General features: G+C 37.1%; 1 protein-coding gene across 9 annotated transcripts in view; it reads right to left on the bottom strand.

The window, feature by feature from the left end:
- LOC145463694 (cartilage oligomeric matrix protein-like) overlaps positions 1-22,437 on the bottom strand; it is a 50,457-nt gene that overhangs the window by 19,101 nt on the left and 8,919 nt on the right. Inside the window, exons 2-10 of one of the 9 annotated variants that reach the window (XM_081447515.1) lie at positions 18,493-18,568; positions 13,169-13,223; positions 7,322-7,375; positions 5,297-5,400; positions 4,356-4,610; positions 3,518-3,855; positions 2,843-2,966; positions 1,877-2,055; positions 832-982 (exon numbers count right to left, since the gene is read on the bottom strand). In XM_081447515.1, the coding sequence (XP_081303641.1) occupies positions 832-982; positions 1,877-2,055; positions 2,843-2,966; positions 3,518-3,855; positions 4,356-4,610; positions 5,297-5,369 (1,120 nt within the window). In that variant the 5' untranslated portion in view covers positions 5,370-5,400; positions 7,322-7,375; positions 13,169-13,223; positions 18,493-18,568. Of the gene's footprint in view, positions 1-831; positions 983-1,876; positions 2,056-2,842; positions 2,967-3,517; positions 3,856-4,355; positions 4,611-5,296; positions 5,401-7,321; positions 7,857-13,168; positions 13,224-16,589; positions 17,052-18,492; positions 18,569-22,437 lie in introns of those variants that run through there. The other 8 variants (XM_081447507.1, XM_081447519.1, XM_081447499.1 and 5 more) reach the window with 8 other exon arrangements.

Below are 22,437 nucleotides of genomic sequence, written 5' to 3'. Positions count from 1 at the left end.
ATGTTGAGAGAATACACAATAAACATTGTGAAGAACAAAGTATGACCAATGGTAAGTAATGCGTACAGGACAAAATATAATGGCTGGCAGAGGTCATAGGTATTGGTCACGGTTATCACAGCATATTAGCATAAGCAGGATAAGCCGTTTTCATTTACGTCGTTAGAATCTTGTTAGTTCAAAGATAAATAGCCCCCTCCCACACCACCAAAATCAATTGTACAGGGAAGTCAACAACAATGGTCTGAGTAGGTTTGTTGTGGTTATTTGAAGTTCCTTGCCTCCACAAAACAACGACGAGAAGTTTACCATTCTTTTCAAAACTACTAAGTCAAGTAAATCAAACAAGCTAGAAAAAAATTGCACTTGTTTTGGCGAAGATATACAAAACTTAAAATTTAATTCCTGCCTCGCCAGTTTTGTCTATATCTTTTGGTATTGAATTAGTTTTGATATCTAATCGCTCATGTTCAAGCATATTTCACACCATAATTAGATGTTCTAAGCCAACTTCGATAGATCTTCCGATGTACGTTGTTAGGCAGTTTTGAATAGCTAGGTACAGCATTACTTGCCGTCATGTGATTAGCTAATCCGTTTAAGTTACTCGGCACTCTTGAGTACGTGGTCAGCGGATGTCATCGTGGTAAATTATGCGCTGAAGAAGCTCGCTTTGCATTAAGGGCTCTGTGCTTCCTTCCGATTGGTTAGCCGGCGCACACTTGATTATGCAATCAGCGGATGCCATCATGATGGTGAACGGACGTGGTGAACGGACGTGAAAAGCGAGATCGATTTGGATGGCGTCCAAGACGTTTTAAAAAGGTTTACCTTTCTTGTAACTTTTTATGATGTGTTTGTTATCCGTTTTAGTTTTATTCTTAAGGATTCCACCATTACCATTTCCTGTTCCCGGTGAGTAGGCTCGATTGGAGCAAACTCCGTTTTCCAGTGTTTTCTTGATGGACGTCACATGTGCAGACTGCAAAACAGATCAGATGAACAAAGCTGAATAAATGAAGACAACTGAAAGTGAAGTAAAATCAATCTGAAGAACAATTGTTTAAACTTTGAGCATAGCTCGAGCCTCAGGGACCTTTAGATAGAAGTAAGGGCGAGAGACTGAGTACGAATTTGCATCTATTTAGGTTACCAGAGCCCTTGCTTTTCCCTGTCGTAGGTTGACCAGTTAAATAGGAGACTGTCAGTTCGAAATTTGTGCGAGGTGTGCTAACGAAAGCATTACACTTGGTTTGAATTGTCGCCCTCGTACTTAGTCCCCTACTCGCACAGTCATCTAGACGTAGGTATTAAGCAACGTGAATGAAAGCTAGTCCATAAAACAGTTTACTCCTCAAAATTTTGTTGTCAAACAATTTCCAAAACAGCAACAACAACAACAACAACAACAACAACAATCTTTATTTGTGTTCTTTTGGTTACATTTCCCCGAGTAACCATTTCTTCTGGTGGGCGGAGAGGAATTATTAGAGAGGTAAAACTGATATATATATATATGAATTTGGACTCTACGAAAAAGGGTCTAGTAATATGTCGTCTAATTGTCTCTAAACAGAACAACATGGAACACAAAACAAGATCTGCAACCGTAAGAGAAATATTTTTCTCGAAAGAAACGCCGCTTTTACAATTCCTGAAGTATTAGCCGGTGAGTTCATATCTTTAGAGTGACCTCGTAAGTCGGGAAACCTTAAACCTAGAATGTAGAGCTTGTTATGTGTTCCTTACAAAGCCGCAAATTTCTTACAATCCCAAGTTCCCCTTCCTTCTCATATACAACTTGAACTTCAAAAGAAAGCCTTTAAAGGACACATAAGTCCTGGTATGTAATAATTTAAGTATCCTCGTCGCTTACCTGAGTTTGTAAGCTTTGTTTCAATTGCATCAGCGATCTTTGAAGACTTGCTTCGCGTCTTTGAGCTTCCTTCTGCATGTTAACCAGAACCATCATGACGTCTTGAGTGGAGTACTGCAAGGAGGGTGGCGCGGCGAAAGCTGACTTAGACGCGCCCCTGATAGAAGACTGCAGAAAACCTGTGAGAAATGCAAACAACCATATGTATATCTGTCAATCAACAAATTATTTAGAGAGCCAAACAATATACTGGTCATTTCATGATGCAAATACGACGACAGATCTTAGCAGGTAATTTTTTTCTTAACAACTTCAGCGGCTGTAAGTGAATTGCAAATATGAGAAAATGCAGTTCAAATGTATGATTAATTGATATTTCAAGTATGTAGTTGTTGTTATTCCCAGCTATGACTGATGAACAACAACATATTAAATAACCTGGTATCTAGTTCTCTGCTACACAGTTAATCATCGTTTTAGATGCCTTTTCCGGGTTTATCATTCTATCAGTCATAAAATAAATAAATTTTGGTGGAGTGACTTCTTCGCGCGCCGTGTTTAATATCATTTACAGTTTATAGTTTATACATTGTGCCCTGGCCAAACAGACTCGCAAGTTCCCTCGCAAGTACACGCAAGTCGCAGAAAGACCTATTTCAAGGCTACCGGCTTAGTACCGCGCGGAAATTATCCTGTATTTCATTGGTTAATAGGTTCCTATAACAACGAATGTACGTCACTCAACTTGCGTTGACTTGAGTTGGTTGGCCAAACCGTGAAAACTTGCGTGCAAATTGGATCTCGACCAAAGTGAGCGCAAGTCATCGCAAGTCAACGCAGGGGCACATAAGGCTTGGACAAACGGAATCACAAGTAGACCTAAGGTTTCATCTTGCGACTACTTGCCAGTCCGTTTGGCCAGGGCGTTAGGGGCTGTGAGACTGAAATAAAGCATATACAATTTACCAGCTGAAAACTGTTGCTCTCCATCGACCAGAAAAACAGGAGCACTGGGAGACGGGCAGCTTGTGCTGTTCATTAACTCTTCTATTTCCTTGTTGAATACAAGCTTGACGTTCTGAAGGCTTCCCTGACGGAAACAAAAACAACGAAATGTTACTATTGAACCCAGAAACAAGCCTTAAATACCACTTTGCCTAATATTTCTTGACATCAGAAAAATTGGGATTGCTGTTCTCCTAATTGGCCCACATTGACAGCCAAACATATTATGAGCCAACAAGGCTGTGTTAGTCATAGTATTAATCATAAAATACTGGCGATACTCCAAACCTAAAGCTGTTTGGACAGTAAATTTGTCGTATTTGATTTTACACTTTTTTGACCGATTTTTGATGAGATATAGGCTTTATTATTTCGCAGACATGATAACATCAAGTAACTGATGAAAACATGAAAACTCGTTTTTTCCAAGGCGTTTTTCTCCTATTTTCGTCACTAAACTGACTAGACTGGCCGTCTTGTGCCGAGTATTTTTTGTTTCAATGAAATGCTCGAATGCCATCAAGGGTAATGTCTGGGATTCTGAAAATCTGAAAATCAGAAACTTATATAAGTACTAATTGAAATTTGTCATATATATAATATTGTTACTGTCGTGTGGTGTGGACTTTGTCATACCTTCCAAGTCAACATGACACTGTTTTTGTATCCACCTCTCTGTGCAAACAAAAACACAGTATCCTGAGGATTTCCTGTTGAGGATGGCACGAAATCTTCTATCTTCGTCAATAGTTTCTTTCTGCTCAGCATCTTACAGTCAACGTACAGATCAACCTCTGTTTTCTCGAGGTGACTGTGCGGGAAAATATGGAGTGCAATGTTGTGCCATTTGTCATCAGATATTTTACCGATATGGTGGAATGAAACGTCCCGGACTTTCCGCTCTGACGTTTGGTAGGTAATGCCCAGGCGACAAGACTGATAACAGCTTACCCATACGGTCAGTAAGGCTTTTTCTGAATAAATAACATAATATTGGTTACGATATTTTTTATTTTAGTCCTGTTTCAACGACAAACGATATTTTCTTTACATTAAGTAACTTAGGTTATATTTTCATCAGTATGTAAATGGGTATTAAAGTCATCCCTACACAACTCATGTTCCAGAAAACGACAAGAAAGAATAATTATTACAGCACAAAAAAAGAAACAACAACAACAACAACAAAACATAACAAAAGCGAGAACGAAAGAAGAGGTGGGATTTTCCCTCAAAGTCTGTTCCTGCCTATTGACATCTCCTTTACTGATCTTTACTCTCTGGCAAACCTACGATGACTAGGCACATTAAACCAATGCTTGGAAAATCCTTGCAAATCATAAAATACATTCCTATAGCCATTTTGACCCATGTGGCATCTGTGTCTTCATTACCCAATAAACAGAGCTCAGCCAACCCCAGATTTTAGTGACATAAACGAGGGAAAAACATAAATACATTTATGAACTAATACCTCTACTCTTAGACTCCACAGAGAATAGCGTTCCAAATGAAAAATGCTTCACTTTCACATTGGCGATAATAACAAGTCGCCTTTCTTTGATCAGAGAGCTTTTGATCTCATCCAGAACATGGTTTGACTGTTCCATTCTCGGCATGCTCTTTCCGACCTTGTAGGCATTGCCGAATTCTTTTGTAAGGCCTTGGACTTGTGTGAAGCCTTTCGTATTCACGTTGATGTTGAAGGCTTCAAAGAGATCAATCTCACCTGAAATGAAAAACGTTACGAAAACATTGATAACTCCGCAGACAGCTTGTTAAATTGCTACGAATGCGTCGAACGTCAAAGCGGACTTAGTTTGTACCACAAAGAGAGAAAACGAACGGAAATGAATGAAACATAACTTACGCAATTAAACGAGTGATTCACGAGGTTGTAATGCTTCTTTCATTGGTTAATTACAGGCAACATTAGAAAGGGTAAAAACCCACCCAAATTTCGGTCATTTCTCTTTCAAAAAACACTAGAATAACTTGCGGGTTTCTTAATTCCAGCGTGATATGTTCAGATATTGTATCAGTGGCACAACTATCAAAACTATCCTAGATACAATTGTTTAAATACGCAACATTCTAAAACTAAACGATCGCAGAAAATAGCGGAGAAGCTGTTTACGTTATTTCATGTAATAAGATGCAACCTTGGAATTCGTATCGATTTGAGGGCACATCAGGGAATTAAACATATGATGAGACGTAGGCAGAAATGCCTTGCAAAGTGTGTCATCTCATTTACATATTTTACACATTTTTAATATCAACTTAAATATCTCCGGAACTAATGCAGATATTTGCAAACGGTAAACAGCGTTTTGAATCTTTCATGGAGTTCTATGTTATACACCTAAAAAATCTAGGGGTAAACATTTGATCATAGTAGCACTTTAAACTTACCCGTAGTCGCTGTTCGAGAGGTCACCATGAAAAGTAGCAACATACAACACAACGGTAGCGGTGAAGCCCACATTTTTATATCCAAGGGTGGACAACAGACGCGTCTGGAAAGGAAGATCCAAAAAGAAAAATATATCAGCACATGAAAAAAAAAAAAAAATTCCCGTCAGTTGGATAAAATATCAAAGTTTACAGAAAAATGGTTGGACTCTACATCGACGAAGTAAAACTGAGTATTTATGTGATCTCGTTCCATTAAGAATACCAACCAAATTTTTATAAATTATGGTCAGTAACGAAAGAAGTTAAACTTGTGTTTTAAACCACACATTTTTATGCAATGTTAACGGTTGAAAGTTATTCCAGCTCTATGACAAAATGACAGCATCAATTAGTGAATTAAATATACTTTCCTCGTTATTAACATAATGCCATACGACGCGTTTCAAAATATTTTAATATTTAAAAGTTACATGACTTTTTAACATCTCACAAATTCTCGGACACTCTTTTAATATTTGTTTGATCAGATCTAATTTCCTGTTAAAGGAAATGTGCAATAGTCTTTCGGATATGAGTCTCACGCAAAGGACGTTAACTCTTGAGATATTATTTGATGTACCAAAGTTTTGACATTTTGATCTTAGTTCATTTTACCACTTGCACTTTTCAATATCACTTAGTGATGCATTCCGCACTGTAGAAAGTTTTTGAAATTAACATTTCAATATAATTACGAGATGACCAGATAACCTTTATTATCATAACAGTTGATTGTTTACCTCTAGATGAAAAAAAAAATTATTGGTAATATTCGCACGAAAGTTCCAAAAGTAAAACCATGAATTAGACTATACCAAACGCAAAACAATCAGGTCTTTCAATTTGTTTTAACTAAACGGATTAACTTGCTATGAATCGGGTCTAAAGATGGTAGTCACAGATGAAAACAGCTGATTTAGGAGGACTTGTAGAACTGTAACCTAATACAAACTGAAGAAAAAATAATTTTGATCTTTAGTTATCTATGATCATCGATGCACTGAACATTACCGTGCTTATTTTAGACTATATTCCACTTTGAACTGGAGTATCAAGAGAAACGCAAAAGACAACAACCGACAAAACAGGTCAAATTCAATTGTTATCAACTGTGTGATACCCCCCAACCAATTCAGCGATACTTCCTTTACTTCACCTGACATATCAAGTTATGTCTGCTTGAAGCGAATTTTTTTTCGTCTGTTGTACTTCTTATCATCGAACAGTATCAGATGATTGACTAACAATAGCTCCGGTAGTCTTGTATTACTGAATCTACGAGCATCGTCGACTTTGATCACTGCACTCAGAGATAACTCATAGATTGCTGCAGATGTCTGCTTTGCAAGGCCGGACAGAAACTAGTTTGGTCACGAAGATAATCTTCCGCTTCAGTTAATTTGTTGCTGAAACTGAATGTATCAACATTGACGACTTGAAAGACAAGAAGTTCCCTACGACGAAGCTTTGTGAGTCGGTAATTTGAGAAAACAAAATTCCTCACAAAGAAGTGCTTTAATAACAAATCTAACGGTGACCAAGCTTCTGAATGACGTTAACTTTTATCAGTGCTATATATGTCCAGCAATTAAGTGCCTCCTCTAGAAAGTATACACGACTAAATGAGTGAAATGATGCTACTATAACATATAGTCGTTTGCTTGTGGAATAACGCACTTATCTCATAGAGAAAAAAGGAATACGAATGCTTATTGACCTAACAGGAAGAGTGTATATGCTTAAGGGATTAACGTAAAAAGAGTTTTAAGTTTGCGTTAGTTGTTTAAACACCTAACTCTACACTGTTTTACAGAACCGGCTTGTTGTTGTCACATCGTGCATCAAGAATCTATTTATTATCGAGGCAACCTCAAAAACGGCTGCTAAGGAAACTGCGAGATAACCCGACTTTTTTAATTTATTGCTAAGAAAACAGAGAGTCGGGAATGTGGATTCCTCTCTCTACCTTATCGGATATCTTACCTTTTTAATTTTCCCCTGTAGTTTTTACTTCCTTTGCTTGCTTGTTTACGTTTCCTAGACAAACAGATAATGTAAAAGGAAGCTTCCACTTTAGATGAACGCATAAACCACAGCCGGCAATCTATTTAATACTGATCACTGGAATACAAGCCCTCAGGGTGACGTTTACGTGGGCGTAATAACACCTGACCACGCCCGTTCGCGCCCACCGAAAATGAAACAAAATACGAGATACCAGAGATCGAAAACACTTTTGTTTAAGAGCGTTCATGTTTATATTTTTAATTCGGTTTAAGAGGTGGCTACAGGCGTGTTTTGGGTGTGCAGGCGTTTTTCAGACACTTTTGTTAATGAAATGACAAGTGAAGGGAATTTTACCGCCAACTGTCGCCACCTTCAATCTAGATTGCATATCTCGACTTCTGATTCGGAACATTATGTGTTATGATCTTGTTAAAACTATTTTTCACTGACCGAATTGCGTTGGAAAAATTACAGCAAAACGTCTTATTTACATATCATAACTGTAACAAACACAGTTGAAGTCAAACCTAAATTGATAACAAAGTTAGACCAACAGTCAATGAGAACAGGAAACATCTGCTGCTACAAAGATGGTATATTAATTAAAACGACGGAAATTAAGACTTCTGTACACTCGAATTAATCCTGCAGCGATATTTACACACTTCAGTTGAGATAGCACTTTTGCAACAGCAGGGATTAATTCCTAAATAATTCGTAAGGGTGCCTTATATGATCTTATACATTTAGAACTAAACGTATAAGATCACATAAGGCACCCTGGATCAACTCAAACTTGAAGAAAGGTATGCGCGATCGTGACGTTGCCAAGAGAAAAGCTGTTAAGTCAAATGATCCATGCGATTGGGCAAAATATAAAAAGCTGCGAAACTCAATAAATAATAGGATCAAAACTGCTAAGGCATCTTATTTTTCGAAAGCTTTTATGTAATTTGAGGACAACTCTAAGAAAACTTGGCAAACAATTAATGAACTTACATCTCGCCGTAAAGCAATGCGACTGTGAAAGAACTAAAAGTAAATGACGTTGTAATCAATAATTCTAGTGAAATTTCAGATACTTTTAATGACCATTTTTCAACAACCGGGCCCAGACTTGCCAATGAAATACCTCCAATAGGTCAAAATTATGATTCGAGCTACACTAACTTTATCACTTGTAACAACAAAACATTCCATTTCTGTCCAGCTAGCAGTAATATTGTTTTTTCTCATCTAAACAAATTATCTAGATCTAAAGCAACGGGTCTTGATAACATTTCTGCTAGATTAATCCGTGAATGTGCTGATCTTATTTCGGTCTCTTTATCTGACCTCTTTAACAAGTCTTTGACTTCTGGTATATTTCCTGACGATTGGAAATGTGCTAGAGTTACTCCGTTGTTTAAGCAGGGTGAGCGATCTGATCTAAATAATTATCGACCAATTTCAGTCATTCCAGTAATTGCTAAGGTATTCGAGAGGATCGTGTATGACCAGCCATATAGCTTTCTAACTAAAGAGGACGTAATTTCTAAACAACAGTCGGGCTTTCGCTCATTGCATTCAACTGTTACTGCTCTATTAGAAGCTACCGATAGTTGGGCGTTTAATATCGATCGCGGAAATGTTAATGCTGTAGTTTTTTTCCATTTAAAAAAAGCGTTCGACACTGTTGATCATGAAATTCTTTTAACTAAAGTGAACCTTTACGGAGTTCAAGGAATAGCTCTTGACTGGTTCAACTCATATTTAACAAGCCGTACACAACGATGTCTTGTTAATGGTTCTCTTTCTCAAACGCGTTCGCTAAAATGTGGGGTACCTCAAGGAACAATCCTAGGTCCCCTATTATTTCTTATTTACATTAACGACTTGCCCAACTGCTTATCATCATGTCAGCCTAGGATGTATGCTGATGTATGCGGGAGCTGATCTGAGCTCTATACAGTCTAATCTAAATCACGATCTAAGTAATTTAAACAAATGGCTTACTTCTAACAAACTTACTTTAAACGCGACTAAAACGGAATTTATGTTGATTGGTTCCAGACAAAGACTGAGTACCCTTCCAGATATACTTGAGCTCTCAATTAATAATGTTCCAATAAATCGTGTATCCTCAGTCAAATCGCTCGGTGTGTTGATCGACGAAAACCTAACTTGGCAAACCCATATTGATAAATTGTCTAAAAAGATTGCATCTGGGATTGGTGCCATAAAACGTGTTAGGCCTTTTGTTCCACCAGCTACACTGCTTTATATATACAGTGCTCTAATTCAACCTCATTTTGACTACTGCAATCTTGTCTGGGGTAATTGCGGTAAAACTTTGTCGGACAGGCTACAAAAGCTTCAGAACCGCGCCGCTCGCGTGTTAACTTCCTCTAGTTATGATACTGATGCCAAAGGTCTAATACGACAACTGTGTTGGAAAGATTTGTGTACCCAGCGTCAAATTCAGAAAGCCTTAATGGTATATAGATCTTTAAATGGCTTGGTTCCTGAATACCTATCGTCTAAATTTCTAAAACGTAGTGGAATGCGCTATTCTTTAAGGGATTCCGAAAAAAAACTGGTTGTACCTCATCCACGAACTAACTATATGAAAAATAGCTTTAGTTACAGTGGTGCAACTCTCTGGAACAGCCTACCCTGCAATCTCAGGATGATAAAATCTTTTATTCAATTTAAAAGCAAAGTTAGACACGGCATTCATGGAAAACAGGATTAGTTTAATATTTAAATTAGGATTTACTACTTCAATTTTTATTAACTAGTATTTAGCATGGACAGTTTATTAGTAGTTTATTAGTATTAATTTTTTTTTTTTTAATTTTTTATATATAACGTTAAATATTAGTATTACCTGATGATTTTTAACCGTGTATAAAGAAATGTTAAATAAATAAAATAAATAAATAAGTATTTAAAGTTAGTCGTGGCGTTCTTCTTCCATATATTAGGTTAATTTGGAAGACTGAAACTGTACTTGGGAGATCATTACAAGAACAATGTAATCTGAAAAAAAAGGAATTTACACAATAGCACAAAGAGAAAAACCTTCATCTTTAACGTAATTAATATTTGACTGCAATGAGTAACTATTGTTTAAAAAAAACACTTATTTGCAGATTTTCAGACGTAGAAAAATGGAAAATTTTCAAATGCTATAGTGCATACAAAACTAAATATACTAATAGTAAAGTAAAACTACGTTTTAAAGTTCCTAAACTCTGTAAAAGTTGTCTATGTAGTTTAGATGAACAATATGCCATATATTTTTTTCAATTATGGAAAGGTTTTCTTTGTAATATTTTAGAGAAAAGTCAATTTTCTTTTAACTAGACCAGAATTTCAATTCTCCTTGCTGGTCTTGACGTATATTGCTGTCTGCGGGGCAAGTTCAGAGATTGTGGTACAAATCAAAACACTCTCCTCTCTTGGTGACCCGATGGCCAGTTGCTTTTTAATACCCTCAAAACTACTTAATCATATTTAAAAACTTGATGTGCGTAACTTTGACTGATTGAGGAAAATATTGGGTCTTCTTTCAGTTTACGAAGAGTTGTCCTTAGTTTCAAAAACGCCGAATCTTCAAAGCAAAATCATTGAGCAGTTAACGTGCATAAACTGTAGGAAAAAACTGACCACCTTCAAAGCGGTTCCTATTTAAAATTCTGATGACGTCATATTCAGATCAGCTGTATTATTTAGGGAACCTTTGTTGACGTCACTGTTTACATTTGGCCACATTAATTTGAGAACCTGCGTAGAGAAGGCACTATACTGCAGATACCAGTTGCCTTCAAACAATTATAAAGATTGTAAGACTCAGAAATTGGCAAAATGTTTAGCTCTTTGGGTTTAATGTAAAAGAAGATATTGGCTTTCAAAAGCTACACAGTTTCTGGGTGGCAAAAAGTACTAATGAACCCATAAATTATATTCTTTGTGAATTTTTGATGTTTTGAACCTGCAGTAAAGAAAGAGTATTTAAAACATCGGGCCGAAATTTCTTGGGACAATCAACCGCACTATGTCCTTTAAACATTCAGGGCTGTAATTTTTTGGTAACTCGATCAGGAACTCAAGCGCTTATGCTAATGTAGATTCCTCTATACAGCATTTTCGCATGACGTCACGGCAGCCATATTGATGTACCAAACCAATCTAAAAGGAGTTGAACTCTTTTCTTATGTAAACACCTCCTTTTATTCCAGTAAATTCGCATGGTTGCTGGCTACGGGAGTGAAAACGGTCTATAGAATATGATACGACGAATATATGCCATATTTACTTGCCATAAAGCATTTGGCTATACTGAGGATTCTAATGTCCTTGTGTCATAAATGTCTTTGCTGCATGGATCATTAGCCAATCTGTTAAACATAACACTCGAGCAAACAACAAATGATCATCGAGCAGAAGTTTCCTTCACGACACTATTTTTAGCGATGAAATAATTTAGTGAATTTAGCGATTTCCTCTTTACATTTAAAAATCAGTTGGAAGTTTTAAGCCGTCGAGATTAGCAAAATATCGAAAGCTGACGAAGTAAGAAATCAAATGGTCTTTCAATCATGCCAAAAATAAAGATAAACAAATTCACTGCCTGCGGAAGTAGCAACCCTGAAGCTACAAAGAACGCGTTCGTGAAGGATCGTTCAAAGCAAACATGTCAGTATTTAACCATAAGGTTAAAACATACAGAGACAACCAATACACGACGTACTGATATTATGCGAGCGAAATTCCTTTGCTAATGCACCACAAACTAAGTGTTTTAATTTGATGTTATCACGAGAAACGGATGTTTGAGGACAATTGATAATGTTAAAGATAAAGAAGTTGGAATGTATAGGTAAATTCATATCAGTTTAAGAGAATGGAATTCCCCACAATTACCTTGATTTAATAAAAAAATTAACGTTTTGACCGAAGTTGGGTCACTTCGTAATGACACGTTAGTGTTTGTTAGTGTTTCCTATACAGTGAAAACTGTATTAAGCGGACACCCTGTATTAAGTGGACACCAGCTTGAGTCCCTAAATTTTCTACCCGCATTTACTGCAGTCAGCGGACACCTCTGTTTAGCGGACGCGGACACTAATATTAAGCCATTTTGTTGCACAAAACCTACAATAAGCGGACACTTCAAGGGCTTTTTACTTCTAAAAGCTCAGCTCAGACTCCTTTATTATTCATCTTGGTGTAAGATAGGACAGATGAATTTTAAACTCGGTTGTCTCACGATTGAGTCACTTTGAGATCATTGTTCAGCGATGTCGTTTTAAAGCTAACTGGAATATTCAAATATCGAGGCCTAGGAGCTAGGCAACGTTGATATGCGGTTATCGATAAAAGTGACGATTTCAAAAGGGTTAACAATTAAATGTTATTGCACGATATATTAGAACCTGTCTAGAGCGGACACCCTGTATTAAGCGGACACTAGTGAGGGTCCCAATGGTGTCCGCTTAAGATAGATTTCACTGTATAACAATTATGCGGCCCATCTAATCAAAACTTATTTAAGACGAAATGAGTGAAACCAATGCGACGATAGTAAATGGTCGTTCGTGCAAATACGTACTTATCTCATAGACTGAGAAAAGCGATACGAAACTTATTGAGCTAATGATGGGAACACTCATTTTGTAAAAAAAGAATTCAATTATAGTATTTGTGGTTCAAAAAACTAGCTCTATGATGTTTCACGGATTAGTTCAAACGTTTCAGACGGTTTTTATTGTCACATCATACATCAAGAATCTTTGTCAAAAATATCGTTTCAACCCACTACCTTAACAGATTTCTTACCTTTTTAATCTCTCCCCTGTAGTTAATAGTTCTTTTGCTTGCTTGTTTAAACTTCCTAAGCAAACGAGCAATGTAAAAGAAAGCTTCAACTTTTGATGAACGGATAAACCACAAGTGCATTGCTTGTATGTGCTTACAATTCTGATGACGTCATATTCAGATCTGCTGTATTCCTTAGCGAACCTTTGCTCAAGTCATTGTTCACATTTCCTAACATTGTGAGACTCGGTAATTGGTTAAATTACTATTGCTTTGCGTTTACTATCGAAGTGGATACAGGCTTTCTAAAGCTACAAAATTTTATGTCTGGTAAAACACTAACGAGTCCATACGTTCTCTGTGATTTTTTTCCTTTTAAATCACCAGTAAAGAAAAAGTATTTCAAACATCTTTGTTCAAATTTCTTGGGACAGTTAATTGCACCATGCCCTTCGAATAATCAGAGTTAATATTTTTGAAGCTGGATCAGAGAATAAAGCGAGTATGTTAACGAGGCTGGTCGTTATTATCAACAAAGATTCCTTTATGGAATATAATATAAGGAGTAAATACCTTATTCACTTGCCATCGAGCATTTTGCTACACTGAAGATTCAAATGTCTTTCTCTAGATTTCTTTGATGGATAATTACCAAACATGAAGCAAACAAAAACCGATCACCGAGTATAAGTTCTCTTCAGGACACTACTTTTAAATGAATTCAGCGATTTTCTCATTATATTTACAGTGAGGCCACTAGAACTATGAACACTTGATATTTTGTTGAACAATTTTTTGATAAATAGAACAAGGCTCTTCATATTAACAAAAGTATTGGCGTTTTTGAACTGTAGAAATGTAAATCTTTCACATTGTGTTAAGAGCCCTTACTCTAGAGTCAACAAAAAAAATGTCAGGTGTTTAAAGTAAGAGTGCCCTTACTTTAAACATCGCTTGGCAGTTTCAAGCAGTTGAGATTAGCAAAATATAGCAATCACATGGTTACTAACTCTTGCTAAATTGACGAACTGTCAAATTGTCGCACGCTCATTGGCTATGTTTTGTCGTCAATAGTGACTGAAGTTTGCATGTCATGAATTTACCAGAATGGAATGTGTTTGCCTTTTTGGATTAGTTTGTTCATAAAATGTTTCCTGGAGAATTATTTTTTAAAGAAGAAACATTGTGCCGGTTTTAAAGGTTACGAAGTTGTGCTTCCTGAGACCGTTTTGGCGAGGACAAATTGAGCTCCTCTTACGCTTTATGTTTACTTTTCCCTCGCCTGAGATCACATCTTCTAAACAGATCCCTTGACTCAAGAATTGTAACATTAGGGGGCTCTGATAGTCATAATGTCCAAACTGGAAAATAGAATTAATAGTGCATTCGTCTAACCAATCTATTCTTTGTCAATGCCTTAAACGTCGCTTGCTTGTTGGGAGGGGCGCTTATTAAGAAAATGGCACTCGATGGGGAGCGCTTATTATAAAGGTGGCGGTTATTGGAAGGAAGGCGTTAAATCGAATCATTGCGGTAGTTTCTAAGTAGTCCATGGATTCAGTACTGAGCTACCTCTCTTAAAGCAACAGCTACTTTTGAAAAATGTTTCTTTGCAATTCGTGATTAATAACAGGTGTACTTTAATGAAGTAAAGTGAAGCTTGGGCAGACAAATATTATTATACTGTATACCAGTACATCCACTTTCCTAAACAACTGAAAGGTTTGATCGACATATCGTCACAACAGTCTCTCCTATCGTTATTAATCAAGACCACACGCAGATTAGGTGATTCAATTAAAAGTTATTACCCGTAAGGAATGATTTCGTTCTTATTTAATGATGGCTTTGTTTCTCCCAACCCTATCACGTACAGTGTATTGTTTGCAGATCCCTGAGTCTTTCCCATCGATTTTGAGTTCTCTTTGTGTTCGACTTGCTTAGTACAATATAGTTAATCTGCTTTCTTACAGCTGAAAGAGTTTTCTTGGGAACTATTGATTTAATGTTTCGATGGTGCTCGTTTTCAATCATGCAAATAATTTGCCTCCAGGCTGTGTAATGTGAACTTTAGTTGTTAATGTTTTCTACGAAGTGCTAATAACCTACTTTTTGTTTCCAAAATAATCTCCATTTCGGCATTATATTCTATGCAATCAATGGTCTCGTTGGAATATCCAATACTTTACCTTCTCTCTGGCATGCTCTAATCCCAGTAATAGCGACAAACAAATTTTAAATAAATTCTAGGGTTTTAAAGTTTGTGTCCAACTTAATACTATGAAATAACTAGCCCAAAAAGTCAACCTCCAAATTATTTTCCCACAGGTGATTAACATGTCTATTTCGAGGTCTCCAATTTGTTATCTAGTGATAGCAGATATTCGTGACTTTTAAAACGGGGGCAATACCCAACTAACGGGATAAGTAAACACAGGCTTACATGGAACGACCGCCAAGTATAATTTACCCTCTGTTTGAAGAAAAAGCTGCCAGAGAAAACATAAGAGTGTATATTTAACCCCTCAACCGGAAATTCAATCTGAAATCGCGCAATGAAAACTTTCCCATTTATCACGAATCATCCAGAAGTTAGAGCTGCAACCAGTTTCGTTCTCGTACAAAACCGCGTCCGGACGTTGTACTGTAGTTCTTTAGTCGTGCAATGCCCTTAACTGTTCATAATTCAGCTGAGGCAATAACATTTCAGGACAGAATTGTTTGTTTTCAGGTCATTAGCAGGCATTTATGAAAATTGAAGGGAGTACGTTTTACATGCACAAATCAACGGAGCAGAAAATGGTTTCCTGAACTTCGGCTTTGTCGCCAAGGACGTTCTTGAACCTTTAAGCTGATAAACGTTCTCGAGAATTCAGGAATCATACTGTTATTATCACTCGAAAGAGAGAGTGGATGAAAGATAAATGTCAAGTGACGAAACATGTCACAGAGTCGAAACGTCACTGTAGATATTAAAACTTTTTTTAACCTCAGAACAAACAGCTCACTCGACATGCACTCGTAACAGTACGCGACATTACGATTTCACCGTTTGCGGAATGTCTTATCGGTTTTTCATACTGCCACACTAGCAAGGGATTGAACAAATTTGACTCTTCGTTCAGTTAGTTCTGCAGTCTGTAACATCTTGATAAGGAAGACATTTGAAACACGTCTAAAGTTTATAGATCAATCTGTCAGAATATAAGCAATCCACAGAACTCAAAACCGAGATAAGAAGTAACCTTAATCTAGTAAATCATATTGACAAGCGCTTTCGAGAGTTTCTGGTCAGTAATGTCAAGATAAGCGTACGGTCTTCGCTTTCAAATCGCAAAGGGAGCATGAGTACAAAGCCGGGGAATACATTAACATGTAGGATTTGGACCACAATTTATCACGTTTTGATGGAATGAAAATATAGCTTTGACATTCCTCTCACCTGAAGATCCGATGCAAGCTTGAATCACTCTGTTACGATCCAACAATAAGAACCGTTTGATCACTTAGTGTGGAATCTCCAACTCTAACAAGAAAAGCACGACAGTTTCTAAGTTTTCCGTCTAGCTTACCGCCGATTCGTTTGACGTCGCGCCGACTGTTGAAGCGTAACGAATGGAACGCGACAATCAACGAAGGCATGAAATGTCAAGAAACAATGAGCACATCGATATATGCGGTCAGCATCTGGACAGGCCTTTGTAAAAGACAAATATTTATGGGATATGGGGTAAACGAAAGGAACGTGACACTACATGAGTAGGGTAGGTAAAAATATTTAGTTTTGGTTCTCTCTCCATGCACAAAAATGTCTAAATAAACTTCTGAATTACCTAAATATTACAACAATTGTATCTCTGATGGCATGAATTCAACATAATTTTGCACAAATTCACTCAGACGAACATTAAATATGCCATCTCTACACACAGTTTTTGATCGTTTTTAAATTCGACAAAAATGCAAGTTTTAAATATGATTTTTTTACCCAAAATTTTGGCAGCAGAATTTTATTCTACCAAAAAGAACCGAGAGAGAGCTGGATACAAGCCGCATCAGTGAACTTCTCGGTAGCCCTGAGTACAAGTGGGCGATCTCAAGGCGCGTGAGAAAAGCCTCTGGCAGACATCATTGAAATGTACGATATATATGACCATCAATAGAACAAGAGAACTGAATATAACTTAAATATAAACGAGCATGTTATGCAAAGGTTGCTACAATGTAGAGGTTCTAAAAACAAGTGGGAAGTCGCTTAAGTCAGTTCTTTGGTAACGAGTCAAACCTGCAGAGAATGATTGACTCACATTTATTGTCCGTTTGTCATAACCTAAACTGGTCCGACCTTAATTTCGTGTACACAATGCACAGCATGCAAACTTTTACGCCCTTTGTGTAAAAAATCAACATTGTTAATTACTAGTTTGATGCTAATCAGTTACTAAATCATATCAATAGAAGCTTGATTTAAAAAATCGCGCTATGAAATACGAAAACGCAATTTCTCAATGATTTGCAAGCCTTTTACACTAACAACCTTTTTACATATATTCTTCAGCCAAACATCAAAGCTAACAAAAAATTGCGCATCAATACTGCACCCCTAACGCCCCGACGGTGTCTTACGTAAGGGGTTATCATACCAGACAACATGTTCTGCCTTCAGTAGAAATCATTCAGGTTGCTCATTACTGGCTGCGGCTTCTTTCATCTCAGAGATAGGTAGGTAGCCTGTTGGAAGACTCGTTACCGGTGCGACATTATGGCAGAACAATTTATTTCGTTTTGTTCATCTTAAACATTCGACATTATGGCAGGCTGGCGCGAAGCCCTTCGTACAGTGCACGCCGCTATTTTGATTGGACAGAAACAGAGCACCTTTTTGTCAAAACTCTAATATTCTTAATATAGGCAGGAGGTGAAAATGTGGATAGTAAGAATTAAGCATTTGAATGATTGAATATCGATGGACAGGAATTTGCGAGTTAGTATTTACCCCTTATTAGAATTTTTGTTTCGCAGATCTTTTTCTTTCTTTTTGTTTTTTTCACTGTTGCACGGCGTTCAGTTTTTGTACATTCATTTTTGTTCAGCTTCAGCTGGTAGCTCGCTTTGACACGTATACAATAAAATGGAACACTAGAAAATGTATTTCTTATGTTGCCACTTATACCTCATTATTCAACGCGTTCATTGATTCAGTAATTGAGCACATTTTACCATTTTGTGTAATTACATAGGATTATATTTCTTAACGTACCACCGGTTTTTGAGATGGCTGTTTGTTACCGAGCCTGAAATTCGTAGTTTTCATCTTTGAAACATAAGTTTCGAAGAATACTCACAGACGGTTATGCAACTGATCATGACCTAGTGAAGGACGCTGGAAGCCCCGACCTCAACGTCATCTGCTTGTTTATCCTAGAGGAAGCAAAAAGGAAGCTAAAGACCCACAGAGATAAAAAATGAACTGATGGTCCAAGATTTAAAGAGCATGGGGAAGAATAAAAAGGCAAACTTCAGTACAATTGCGATTTTTCGGGACGGGGCGAATATCAAATTGAGAGAAACGTTTAAGGTGGTTACGGGGATATTTCTGCAGGGAGTTATCAAAGTTTCAGTTTTTACTTTTCATTGGTAGCTTTGGTGCACATTACTTGCCTAAACGTTAGACCACCAAGGAATGTTGTCTACTTATTTCGGTGAGGTTATACACCAACGTTGACCTTGGTATACACAGTAAGAAAAGCTTATCATTCCGTTTGTCGTGATGTTATGTCGCAAAAAGTGTCAATAAGTTTGACACAGCGACACAACATTGCGCAGCAAGTGACGTAAAACCTAGCAACTGTCTCAAATGGAAGTTTCAAGGTGATCGGACCAAGATAAACAGGATGAATTGAGGTGAATCAGACAAAGAGGCACCGGTGAAGCCATATTTCCAAGTGTTTTTCGCTTATATGTTATGTTATTTAATGCCGCTGTATTGCTTACTGTGCAACAAGCCTTTATAGGAGTCGTCTAGTTTTGCTTTCTATTTAACATATACTACTGGGGCAAGGCTTTCAATTTTACCGATATTATCGGCTATCTGGCTCCAATAACTTCACTGATTTGTCTTTCCTTCTCAATTTAAATTATAGCGCAAATTGTTAAAGATATTTCAAAAATAAACTGATATCGATAATAACCGTGGTCTAGACTGCAATTATAGATACTTGATATAACGCGCTGAAATATGTCATTGAGATTTACATATTGAGGTTTTAAACGGCCGTTCGTGACGTTACCCTAAAAACGACAATATAGCACGTATGATGCGCTTAAAATTCGACATGTTTACGATATTAATTGGCTTAAAACAAACAAAACAAATAGGAACTTATCTATTTTTTCCTGAATTTGCACGACAGTGGCGATCGGCAGTTCTCCAGAATTAAACAGGGAAATATATATAACGGAGATTTTGCAGCAGTTTTGGTCAACAAGGTGCCAGGATTATGATCCCGTAAGTACCCAGGTTCATATTTAGTGAACTGTTGAAGGGAGAACAAATTGCAATTAGTTTTCAGTAATCTTTCCAAGACACTTGAACAGGATTTAAAACTGAAGTCTACCTGACGTTTTTTTTAATTTGAGACCAAAACCTTCGCATTCGCAGCTCATCAAAATTCCCCTACATAACTTTCGTGCATTAGTAAAGTAATCTTTAACAACTCTAGACAACAACTTTTGATGTAAATAAGTCTCTTGGCTTTTGAGTTCTCGAACTCATCAGAGTGCCCCTTTTGCGTTTGATCATCGAACCGAACAAGCACAGAACTTTTCTTTCTTTTCTTTTTTTTTTTGTAAGTCAGTTGTGCTTGTTCGGTCGTTTAAAACCTGGTAGAAACCTGAAACTGCATTTAAAACACGACTTCTACATTTACTCGCAGACTGAGTTACATAGTTCTACTGTACAGCAACTCAAGAAATCTGCGTGTAGTCTTTGCTTTCCAAGGTTAGATCCAAAGACTGAGTGAGAAGTTTAACGCTCATGAGGCGATTATGTTAAGCTTAATTTATGGACTTGGTCCCATTTAATTTTTGTCGGAATCACACGTTTGATTGACTAGACACAGAGAATTTACAATTCAACAAGGACCAAGAGGATTTTAGTTGAGCACGGATATTGATTCTGGCGCAAATGGCTGGGTAGTGAACTTTACCCTTCCACTACTTATGACATTTGACTGAAATTAAGACGATTTCCGCAGAACATTCGAGCAATAATGGCAAAAATAAAGTTACCAAAAAAACTTCATAGCAGGGTGATATTTTGAATAAAGGTAAGACGAACTTATCGAGATTTAAGCTCTCAAGCTGACCCCGCGAGAGAAAATTGAACTTGAAGTTATCCATATTTCAATTGAAACGGACGTTTCGCGTTAGTTGAAAAAACAATAACACACGCATTAAGCATTCTTACGAGGTTTGACATTAACTTTTTCGAGAATGTTAGAGAATTTAATCGCAGGGTCACTTAGAGAAATTAATTAAAGTGAGATGTTTTAAATATTACTCAAAAAGTTACCGTGCTGTGTGTAGATTTTTAGTAAATAACTTTTGCACTTATTGCTCAAACTTTGAGCGGATTCCATCTTTAATGCAATCGCCGGCGTAGCATCCCAATCGTCCAAAGACAAACGACTTGAAAACAACAGAACGACCAAAACACTCAATTTCCGCATCAGAACTGAAACACAGAATCCCATCAACCATAGGGTGTCTTGATTATAGCTACATTTAAACACGGTAAATTGACCATGTCGTCATGATTTATCACCAAACTCTTAAAAACTAACATTCTGAGGAACCTATGGCTATCAGTTGGAAGAATAAACTATTTCAAGGGTCTGAAAGGGTTCATTCCATATAATCAAGATCAGCCTTGATCTTCTCTTGATGCAATCAATTCCGTCATTAGTTACTAGGCTTAACAAAAAATTTTTAGGAGACAGAGGTTTGGAAACAAGTCCTAATTATTATATCTGGAAAGCGGCGCCTGGCTGACTGTGAAGAATCAGCAAACGATAACAATATCTTGCTACTGTGGTGCGAGCCTGAGCTTTCTTGAAATTACTGTGTGAACGCTCGTCTATAACAAAGCTGGTTAAAAGATGTCTGTTGCACAATAGTTGCCTTCACCTATCTCTTCATAGGCTAACAAACTCTTTTTTACAAAAGAAATCTTCACTGAAGTTCTGCCAAATACACGGAAACAATATACTCTCTTACATGAGGTAAACAGAGTGAAAACGAATTTATGGCTTACTATAAAGGAAATTTAACGCTTGGTTGGCCGGCAACTACATAAAAGAACTTTTTTTCTGTCAAACATAATTGGGAACCACTCGGTTGGTTTCAGGAGAGAGTCCCCCAAGTCAAATGTACACAATTTCATTTATCAAATTTTCAAAAAATCAGTTTAATTCTAGTCTGTCGCACAGGACTACGATTAATTGTAGAAGTCCTTCACTCTCGAAGATATTAATATTCTGGGGATCACAAAACCAGTCTTTTATTTTGTATTTCTAGTAGTTACTGTGCTATTCGATAGAGCAATTTTTTTCGTTTTAAGCGGGAGATGGTGTTGGTTGCATTCCAATTATCCAAAAAAAAAAGACTCGACTTGACTTGATATACTGAAGCAATGACGGTAATCAAAAGACCCCATCAAAACACAATTGGGGAACTTTATATCCACATGCAACTTTTCACCTAATTATCAGCATCACTTTCGTCGTGAAGACAGCTTTACTGATTCAAAATCAAATGGCTGAAAATATGAGTTCTGCCCGGAATAAACCACACTTAGCAACAAACCCATTTTAACAGCAGTGTAACACAATGGTGATAATTCTCGAAAGGAGCAATGTGAAGAAAACACGCTGCAAGCCTAGCGCGGCTCTATTTTCTTCATAGCATCTGTTTTCCAGATGGTAACTGGGCGAGTGCACTGTCTCAGGCCGAGAGAAAAAAAGTTCCTTAGAGAATTTTTTTTCCTGATTTTGCTTTGCGAAAGCTAAAACCTCTCCCTTCTTTCAAGCACGAAGGGAACCTCTCTGAAGTTACTGGTCCTATTACTAGAGTTATCAAGCTTTGTTGATTCGGCCGCCGGTCAATTGGCTAACGAGAGAAAACAATTAATTAATCGACTATGCTTGCAGTGTTTTTTTATGGTTGTGAGCTTCTCAGTTTAAGTCAATTCACGTGAGAATTCACAACGTGCAATCAGCGAAGAAGAAAAT

Source organism: Orbicella franksi, chromosome 1 (genome assembly GCF_964199315.1).
Source record: "Orbicella franksi chromosome 1, jaOrbFran1.1, whole genome shotgun sequence".
In the NCBI taxonomy this organism is placed as follows: domain Eukaryota; kingdom Metazoa; phylum Cnidaria; class Anthozoa; order Scleractinia; family Merulinidae; genus Orbicella; species Orbicella franksi.
This window is presented reverse-complemented; position numbering and strand designations above follow the sequence as displayed.